The following is a 9,335-nucleotide window of genomic DNA, read 5'->3' as shown; positions in this document are numbered from 1 at the left end:
AAGTCAAAAAAATCCCACGGAGCCACGTGACATCATTTTATATATCATAGTAACTATTCCGTTTGTCAAAACTGTGATACGGCAATTATTTTGAAAACCCTTCACGAAAAGGGCTCACGTCCGGAATTCTATAGATTTCAGGGGAACTGAGGTGGGAAACGGCCTCGGCATAGCATAGTTTGCCGAAACGAGATCATATTTGGCACGTGTGTGGGCCCTAGGATGGAAGTAAGACCCCGGATGCGCATTGCTAATCCGACCCACGAGCGACAATTTTTTTCATTTTTGGCGTGTGTGAAATCCATGAAACCTCGAACATTATAGCTCATATCTAATCAGATTTGTTTAGGTATTTGAAATATTCTATTTTTTATATTTTTCTATGATAGATCTAGTTTTTCTGTAAAATTTGATATATTATACTTATTTTTCTCAATTAGAATGATTTAGTTATGCTTTTTTGAAGACTGTCGTGCAAAAATAGAAAAAAGCCATGCCGACAGTATAACCGTTGGCACAGGTCCGTAGTGGAAAAAAAGGAAAAAATGTTGTGCCGACGGCTAGACTGGTCCTGTGCCGACGGCCAGAACTGTGCCGACGGAACCGGCCAGTACCGACGGCGATTTTAACGCCGACGGCCATCCTTATCGCCGCGGTCCGGAGGCTTCTGTGCCAACGGCCCCGATATTTGGCCGTCGGCACACACGACGGGGGCTCTCCCGTTGTGGACCCTCAAAAGAATTTGGCTGCATGGACCTTTTCTTGACATATTTGTGTGTGCGTGTGCGCGCGTATGCGCTCGTATGTGTATATACATAGGATAAAACTAATTAAGCTGGTTGCTAGTGAACGTAGTATATATAAAACTAATGAAGCTAGTTGCTAAAACCCAGTATCCATCCCTACTAATTAAGCTAGTTGGGCCAAGTGCCAGTAGGCCTAGTTTGGCAACAAAGTTTTTCTGAAACTGAAGTATTACAAAACTGAAGTATTTTTGCGCATAGGGAAAAACACTGCAGTTTCTTGATACTATAGTATTTCTCAGTTTTGACAAAAACTTCAAGGCGTTTGGTAAGTGCTATTTTACCATCCCTTTGACCACGTTGGATGTATGATTTCTTTTGACATATAGATGTCTGCATGGCTATTGTATGCATGGTTGTTGGGATCTGCACTGATTGCACTGGATTCATGCACGAAACTACGATAACAAGAGGCCAGTTCATACGGAGATACTGCGGAGTGCCAGCCTACTTGATCGATGTATGTCTATATGGACACCTTGACCGATAATGTTACGGCAAAGTCCCACTACTCTGTCCTGCCTGCGGCAACGAGCGCTGCCACCAAAGTCCCGCACAGATTGGATGCAAGGAGATCGTGTTCTTCTACAAAAAGTCCCTCGCCGGCCGGTCGCAGGACCAAACCAACGGAAATAGATAATGGATGAAAGATAAATATCTTTCACTCTTTCTCCTTTGCTCATGGCTGGAGCGATCTGATTGTCAAGAATATAGGCGGCGGCAGCAGCTCAAAGTAGCGAGCTAGGCGACAGTGTTTTTTTATTATCTCTTTCTCCGTTTTAGAAAAAAGAGGTCTGAAGTTGTTTTTGCAATACTTCAAAAATACCACAGTTTCAGGGATACTGAAGTATTAATACTGCAGTTTTTAGTCGTAGCCAAACACATCAAAGTATTTGAAACCGTGGTATTTTAAAAAACTGTGGTATTGCACAAATACTTCAAAAAAAACTTTGCTACCAAACGCAGCCTAAGATTTTTAATTATTATGCGAAAAAGGCATATAGAAGGAGGAATAGAGGTTGAATCACGTCAAAACTAGCCGGAGATTAAGCTTTATAGGTCGTAGTAATGGAAAGTGACTGCGCAACGGACGGACGCTGAAAGAAATGTCGCAGACAGATGCCGACCTTCGCACAAAACTAGTCCAGTTGAAGCCGTCTAGACTACTGTTTCGTCCACTAGCTGGCACGGAAGTTCCACACGAGACGAATCACGGATTCACGGTAGACCTGCAGAAGGAAATGTCCGACGCTCGTACTGCATTGTGGGTCGATCGAAGGGACAAACCACGTTTGGTTTGTCTATCCAGTTGATGTTGCACATATTCTACCCCACGTACTGGTGTGCATGTTTTATTTTAAACTCGACCAATATGCAATCATGCATACACTGAGTGACAAATTCAGCTAAATTTTTGTGCGAATAATGCAGAGTTGGTGTTGGCCGTATAAATTTAGGTCGAATACGCTGTACCTTACCCGCCAAAAAAAAAGAGAATACGCTGTACCAAACTGGTAATCAAATCAATGTGAGAACTTTCCGTGCGAGCTCGTGCGAATAATACTCGTTTGTGGGTTGTATCCAATCGATGATAATGATTGCCAGTAGTATATCTCTATGTGTGTACTACTAGTCTACTACTAGCCAGTTAGGCACATAATTTGGATGTTCTAGGCCCAGGCATTCTTGGCGCCAAAACCTCTGCCTATATATGTGCGATGCTATGTAGTCTTCTCTTGCAAGCCACAGCCAACCAGAAAAAAGCCACGGGCACCAACAAACATTTTTTACGCTGAACTTGTTGCCATGGCTTGTGCTTCTTGCCTTAGCTTACTGGTGCTGGTGGCAATGGCCTCGGCCGCGTCGGGGCAGCTGTCGTCAACGTTCTACGACACCTCGTGCCCCAACGCGCTGTCCACTATCAAGAGCGCCGTGACCGCCGCCGTGAGCAGCGAGGCCCGCATGGGGGCCTCGCTAGTCCGGCTGCACTTCCACGACTGTTTTGTCGATGCAAGTCTCACGTAGCCTTATTACTCAGTTAACTGCTATACTGTCACACTGTAAAAGAAATGTTGTAGATGTTATACGAGTACAGTTAAATGACTATACGAACTTCTTTACAGGGATGTGACGGGTCAGTTCTGTTGGCGGACACGGGGAGCTTCATCGGCGAGCAGGGGGCAGCTCCGAACAATGGTTCCATTCGAGGCATGAACGTCATCGACAACATCAAGACGCAGGTGGAGGCCGTGTGCAACCAGACCGTCTCCTGCGCCGACATCCTCGCCGTCGCCGCCCGTGACTCCGTGGTCGCGGTAAGCTCGACAGTTAGCTCTCACCAGCCACGCAAGTGATCGTTTACATGATCGATGGCATTTTGCCGCATGTTGTTTCTTGGTGTTAATTCTGCAATGACATGCATCCAGCTCGGAGGGCCGACATGGACGGTTCTTCTAGGGAGGAGGGACTCTACCACCGCAAGCAAGACCAATGCAGAACGCGACCTGCCTCCTCCTTCCTTCGACCTCACGAATCTCACAACCGCTTTCGCCAACAAGCAACTCAGCGTAACAGACATGGTGGCGCTCTCAGGTACCACACCGTTCATTTCTCTCAGCTAAAACTGAAACTGCGGACGGCTTGCGAGGAATATTCTGACAAGAAGGCCATCTGCAACATGCAGGCGCCCACACCATCGGTCAGTCGCAGTGCCTCAACTTCAGGGACAGGCTCTACAACGAGACCAACATCGACACGACGTTTGCGACGTCGCTCAAGGCCAATTGCCCAAGAGCAACCGGCTCCGGCGACGGCAGCCTGGCGCCGCTGGACACGACGACGCCCAACGCCTTCGACAACGCCTACTACACCAACCTGATGTCCCAGAAGGGGCTTCTGCACTCGGACCAGGTGCTGTTCAACGGCGGCAGCACCGACAACACCGTCAGGAACTTCGCCTCCAGCGCGGCGGCGTTCAGCAGCGCCTTCGCCACGGCCATGGTTAACATGGGGAACATCGCGCCCAAGACGGGGACGCAGGGCCAGATCAGGCTCACCTGCTCCAAGGTGAACTCTTAGTTTGTGAGTCGATCGTCACTCTATCCGCTGGGGATGAACTAAATAAGGCCTCGATAGCCAGTATACCAGGCAACACGAGTACTATTATTACTACCTGCGAACGTGTGGTGTAATATACCGTGTAATGAATTCTCGTGCAAAGGCATGGAGAAAATCAATCCCAATTTCTATTACGTGCTGGGTCTCTGGCTTGTCTTAGACGGTGACCTCTCGTTTTAACCGTCGGATCAAAATCTGACCGCTCGCGTTCCTCCTCGCTAACGTCCAACGGCCGCTGACGACGACATCCGCACGCGTGGCCTAGTCGGCTTCTTCTTCGCCTCTCTGTCCAAACCCAATTCCTCTCTCTCTCACATCGCGCTGCTCGGCTTCTCCCCCAAATCGATGGATCTCCTCCCCTAAATCACCGCGCCGCTGCCGAGCTCGTCGCCGGGGGAGCCGTAGGTCTGCTCTGGTGAGTAGAATCGGTGTCGTGGACGCGGGGATCGACTCGCCGTCGGTGTGATTTCGTCCCATTCGAGGTGGAGAGGAGGCGTCCGCGACGGCGATTTGTTCTGCGTCGAGCCCGCGTCGATCCACAGCTGGTACGCTGGTTAGTGCTTCGATTTCGCGCGCCCTGCCCCTCTTACGTGCTTTGATTTCGTCCCGATAGCTAGAGGTGTTCGTCCGCCGAGATGATTTTGCCCGTGGCGGAGATTTTTTTGGTCGTATGCCTGTTTATTTTGTGGCGGAAACTCATCGGCGGCTTGGTATAGTTTTGCATTAGTCCCACTGTTGTGTTTGATTCGCACCGGATCATGTCGATTTTGATGATTAGTATCTCGATTTTTGCACTTGTACTGTTTGATCATTGTCAGAAGTAGCTCGAGAAGTAGCATATGGAGTTATCGTAGTAGTACTTGTAGCAGATCGAGTTTATGGTAGTAGCACTTGTAGCAGATCGAGTTGCCCTGCTAACAGTAGTAGATTCTAGTAGTTCATCCTACGCCCCACAGATGAAATCCAAATCCAATGATGGCTGTCATGTACTTTTAGAGTAGTTCAAGTTCTTCGTGATGTACATTTTGAGTAGTTCAAGTTTGCGCAAATCATCACTGTCATGTGCTTTTAGAGTAGTTCAAGTTCTTCGTGATGTACATTTTGAGTAGTTCAAGTTGCGCAAATCATCACTGTCATGTACTTTATAGTAGTTCAAGTTCTTCGTGATGTACATTTTGAGTAGTTCAAGTTGCGCAAATCATCACTGTCATGTACTTTATAGTAGTTCAAGTTCTTCGTGATGTACATTTTGAGTAGTTCAAGTTGCGCAAATCATCACTGTCATGTACTTTAGAGTAGTTCAAGTTCTTCGCGATGTACATTTTTGAGTGCTGTTGCATGTATTTTTTTAATAATGTGGGTGTATAAAATTTGATTAACATGTTGTTTTTTGTATCTGCATTTTGAAGTCAGCAAGGTTTATAGGAAGATTGATTTTACCTTTTGCATGTATATTTAAGTACTGGTTGATGTATAAAACTTTCTATTAACTTATTTTTGTTGTATCTGCATTTTCAAGTCAGCAAGTTTTTATAGGAAGATTGATTTTACTTTTTGCATGTATATTTTAAGTACTGGTTGGTGTATAAAACTTCATTAACTTATTGTTGTTTGTACCTGCATTTTCAAGTCTGCAAGTTTTTATAGGGAAAATTGATTTTACCTTTTTGCATGTATATTTAGTACTGGTTGGTGTAATAGAAATTGGGGGACTCTTTTTTGCGTTTCATTTCATTGAAAAGATAGAAAAAGTTTACAACCCTCCTACGAGGTGTTACAGGGGTTTATTACAGCTAGGAAATTAGTGCACATCCCAGGTCGCTGGAAGCACGTCTCTCAGTCCGTTGGCACCAGCTGTAGCCCAGGCTGCCGCTTCGTCTTTGATGGTAGTACATAGGCTGCGGATGGAGGGCTGCTGTCCATCGAAAACGCAGCTGTTGCTGTGTTTCCAGATCATCCAGGGTACCATCAGGGTTATGGTAGTAAGTCCTTTGCGCATTGGGTTGGGGGTGTGTTGCCTTGCCACGATCCACCACTCGTTTTTAGGGATGCGTCGTCCTGCGGCGGCCTGCAGGACATGCGCAGCCAAGATAGAATCTCATGCCAAATCTGACGCGAAAAAGGGCAATCTCTTGAGGGGAAGACCAAACGTTTTATCCCTATCCTCATCATACGGCCACAACAGCACCTCACACACACACACAACACAAGAATTTTTTTCATGTGGCTCCAAGCCCGCCAACGATCCATGTCCTCCTCTGTGGCTTCTTCCATAGGCTTTACCCACCCAGATGGATGCATCTTCTCCTCGGCATGCACTCTGGAAACGAACAGTTGCCTGTAGCATTGCATAGGATTTGTAAAGTTGTAACTGACAGGCAACGGGCGAGCAACAGCCATGGAGCTTGCGGCAACTAGCCTGATCTCCCTGGGAGCATCGTCCGCTGCCGCCGCTGCTGCGAACCACGGCTTTTGGCATTGTGCTGCAGGCCTTGCCTGGCGATTTGATCGGCGGTCCAGCATCGATCGATGTTTGGTGAGCCAATGGAAGAATTTGACTTGGTTAGGTGCCCAACTCTTCCATATGAGCTTCCATTAAGCGCAGTTGCTGGAGCCCTTGAACGATGCGAGATAGGCCGATTTTTGGCGGTATACTTGCTGCTGTTGTGCCACTTCCAGATAGTGGAGGATTGTTAGTGGTGTATAAAACTTCATTAACATTTTATTTTGCATCTACATTTTCAAGTCAGCAAGGTTATAGGAGGATTTGACTTACCCTTTTTGATGTATATTTTAAGTACTGGTTGGTGTATAAAAGCTTATTAACATGTTGTTTTTTGCATATGCATTTTCAAGTTGACTTATCTTTTTTGGATGTATATATTAAATATTGTGGATGTATAAAATCTTATTAACATCTTCAGATCTGCATATGCATTTTCATTTCAGCAAGGTTACAGAGAAGTTTTACTTATCTTTTTTGGATGTATATATTTAATACTGTGGATGTATAAAAGCTTATTTAAATGTTGTTTTCCAGGTTTTCTACTCTGGATCATTTTGTTTCTGTCATCTATTAGGTTGCAATGAAACCTGTAATCCCTCTCGTAAGAAATCTGTCCCACCGTATGCATGATTTTTTTATGGATTTTTTTGTTATGTCTCGCTGATTAGGTAATTCTTGCGTTTTTCTAATTTTTGTATGTTGCAGAAACATTCTAAAACTCCAAAAAGCCGGCAGAAACATTCTAAATTCAAGAGGATGAAGGAGAGGTTACAGTATAAATTTGTATCTCAGGGTGTGCAAGAAGAACCAAGATTCATTGCAGACTGTTCCTCCTTCTGATGAGCCCGCTATTGATGTGCCAGAGCATCCAGTACATGATGATGAAAAGTTAGATGAAGAGGATAATGTTGTTGACAAGAAGGTTTTTTTTGTAACTCTTTTTTTTTTGTTTCTACTGTATGCTTCCCCTTTTTCATTTCTTTTCTTACTTATGCATGGTGTAAATGAGTGTTGTTTCTCATGCTACTGCATTTTTTGCTGCAGAACAACTTATTCAACCGATCTTCACCAATGAAGGTTGTTAGGGTTTGCAAAGGAATGACATCTAAGCAGCGTGCTTTGATCAGAGGAGCAGATTTTGGTGCCATCCTTAGTATGAAGTGTTCAAAGTTAATCCCAGAGCTATGCAGATTCCTGATGGAACACTTTGATCCAGTTGCTTGTGTTCTTGATTTTGGTGAGAGGGGTAAAATCCCAGTCAATGTTCAGTCGGTTGTGAGTGTGATGGCAGTACCCATGGGTACACACCCTGTCCCTTACAAGCAAAACATCGATGCAACTAGTTCTGTGCTAGAGATGATGGGGATAAACAATGGGAGGCAACCAACCTTATCAGAGGTGGAGAAGCAGTTGGAACGCAGCTATCCCGCTGATGATGCTTACTTGAGGAAGTTCATTATCTTCCTTATGTCTTCTGTGCTTGCGCCTACAACCGGAATTTATGTTAGCCCAAAGTGCTATCCAGCGGTGATTAACATAGAAGCAATCCGAAGGTTGGACTGGGCAAGATTTATTATCGACATCCTCTTTAAGACCGCGAACGCGAAAGGAAAAAAGAACTGGTTTAAAGCTTGCATGCCATACCTAATGGTGAGTTCCTTCATTTCTGTTTTGACTCTTTCTATTCTTTTTTTCTTTTGTTTTTTGTAACATTTTGCTTAAAAGACATAATCACTTGTTGTTTTCTACATTGTTTTTGTAGGTTCTATATGTAGATTCACTGGAATCAGATGTTGTTGATTTGCCGCCAGGACCTCGCATTTGTGTTTGGACTAACCAATTAATAAGGCATGTTGTAAATTTGGATACCAACACTGATGGATCATTTGGGAAATTACCTAGATCGCCCATTGTTCCTTTTAATTCTATCAATTTTTTTGTTTTTTTCCAAAGTATGAACTGGTTCTCCTAATAATTATACACTGTCTTTTGTAAATAGTTTCTTCTTTGTACCTTCCATATGGTACCATTTATTGGATGCTCAACATTTTTTTAGAATACCATGTTTGATTTTACTTAACAACCTTTTTATTTATAAGAAATTTGTGTTACTGCCACAGCTCAAGGCTTGCTTTCGGAACAAGTCTGTACTTTTCAAAAATGACCCATCTGCTATAGACATGTTCATCAGATGTCATGCACAAGAATATCCAAACGAGGAAGTAAGTTTTTTCTTCCAGTTGACATGAAATGTTTTCTAGTTACTATGAGTGCACTAGTTTCTAATGTTTTTCCATTCTCTTTTTCGGTTTTGTTGCAACAGAAATTGGTACAGTACAGAGAAGCTGTCATAAACATGTGCACTGCGTTTGAGGATGGATTATCTCAGTTTATCAGGTCATTTGCTCCGAATCAAGTAAAAGAAGGCAATCCTGATGTTCATCAGGCACAGGATGAAGTTGATAACATGAGCAAGCATAAACACCGTAGGAGAGCTACAAAAGTGCAACATACTGTCAGAGACGACGGAGAACAGAAAGATGTGCAAGTGGACAAGATGGAAGGTGAAGCAAATCCTAGAGACAATGAGGTAAAATCCAAGAAAAGGAAACCCGATGATAGAATTATAGCTGCGGGACGACCTAAGAAGAAGAAGATGAAAGTGTCTCATTGTCGTTGAAGATTGTCATGTCGAAGGACCCGCGGTTTTTTCAAGAAAAAGCATCGTATGGTCAAAGTGTTGACATTACATGCAACATGTTTGCTCAAGAAAAAGCATCGTATGGTCAAAGTGTTGACATTACATGCAACATGTTTGTCAAGATGATCAGACACTCAACAAAGAACTCGCGAAACTATACGAGGAAGATGGTACCGATGAAGGCAATGTGAGTCTTGAAGAACTTGTT

The 9,335-nt window shown here is 44.2% G+C and overlaps 1 protein-coding gene across 1 annotated transcript; it reads left to right on the top strand.

Annotated features, from left to right (window-relative positions):
• Positions 1-2,538: 2,538 nt before the first annotated feature.
• On the top strand, positions 2,539-4,054 carry LOC127331522 (peroxidase 2). Its single transcript, XM_051357698.2, has 4 exons — positions 2,539-2,813; positions 2,927-3,118; positions 3,230-3,395; positions 3,487-4,054. Exons 1-4 carry the CDS (start codon positions 2,610-2,612, stop codon positions 3,879-3,881), a joined length of 957 nt encoding a protein of 318 aa, XP_051213658.1. The 5' UTR covers positions 2,539-2,609; the 3' UTR covers positions 3,882-4,054.
• Positions 4,055-9,335: the final 5,281 nt, after the last annotated feature.

Source organism: Lolium perenne, chromosome 2 (genome assembly GCF_019359855.2).
Source record: "Lolium perenne isolate Kyuss_39 chromosome 2, Kyuss_2.0, whole genome shotgun sequence".
Lineage (NCBI taxonomy): Eukaryota > Viridiplantae > Streptophyta > Magnoliopsida > Poales > Poaceae > Lolium > Lolium perenne.
Note: the sequence above shows the minus strand (reverse complement) of the source record. Positions and strands in the feature narration are given on the sequence as shown.

Coding starts and splice junctions, on each gene's coding strand:
- LOC127331522 (XM_051357698.2), top strand. CDS start 2,610: ATGGCTTGTGCTTCTTGCCTTAGCTTACTGGTGCTGGTGGCAATGGCC. Junction 2,814..2,926: donor TCCACGACTGTTTTGTCGAT/GCAAGTCTCACG, acceptor ACTTCTTTACAG/GGATGTGACGGGTCAGTTCT. Junction 3,119..3,229: donor CCCGTGACTCCGTGGTCGCG/GTAAGCTCGACA, acceptor ACATGCATCCAG/CTCGGAGGGCCGACATGGAC.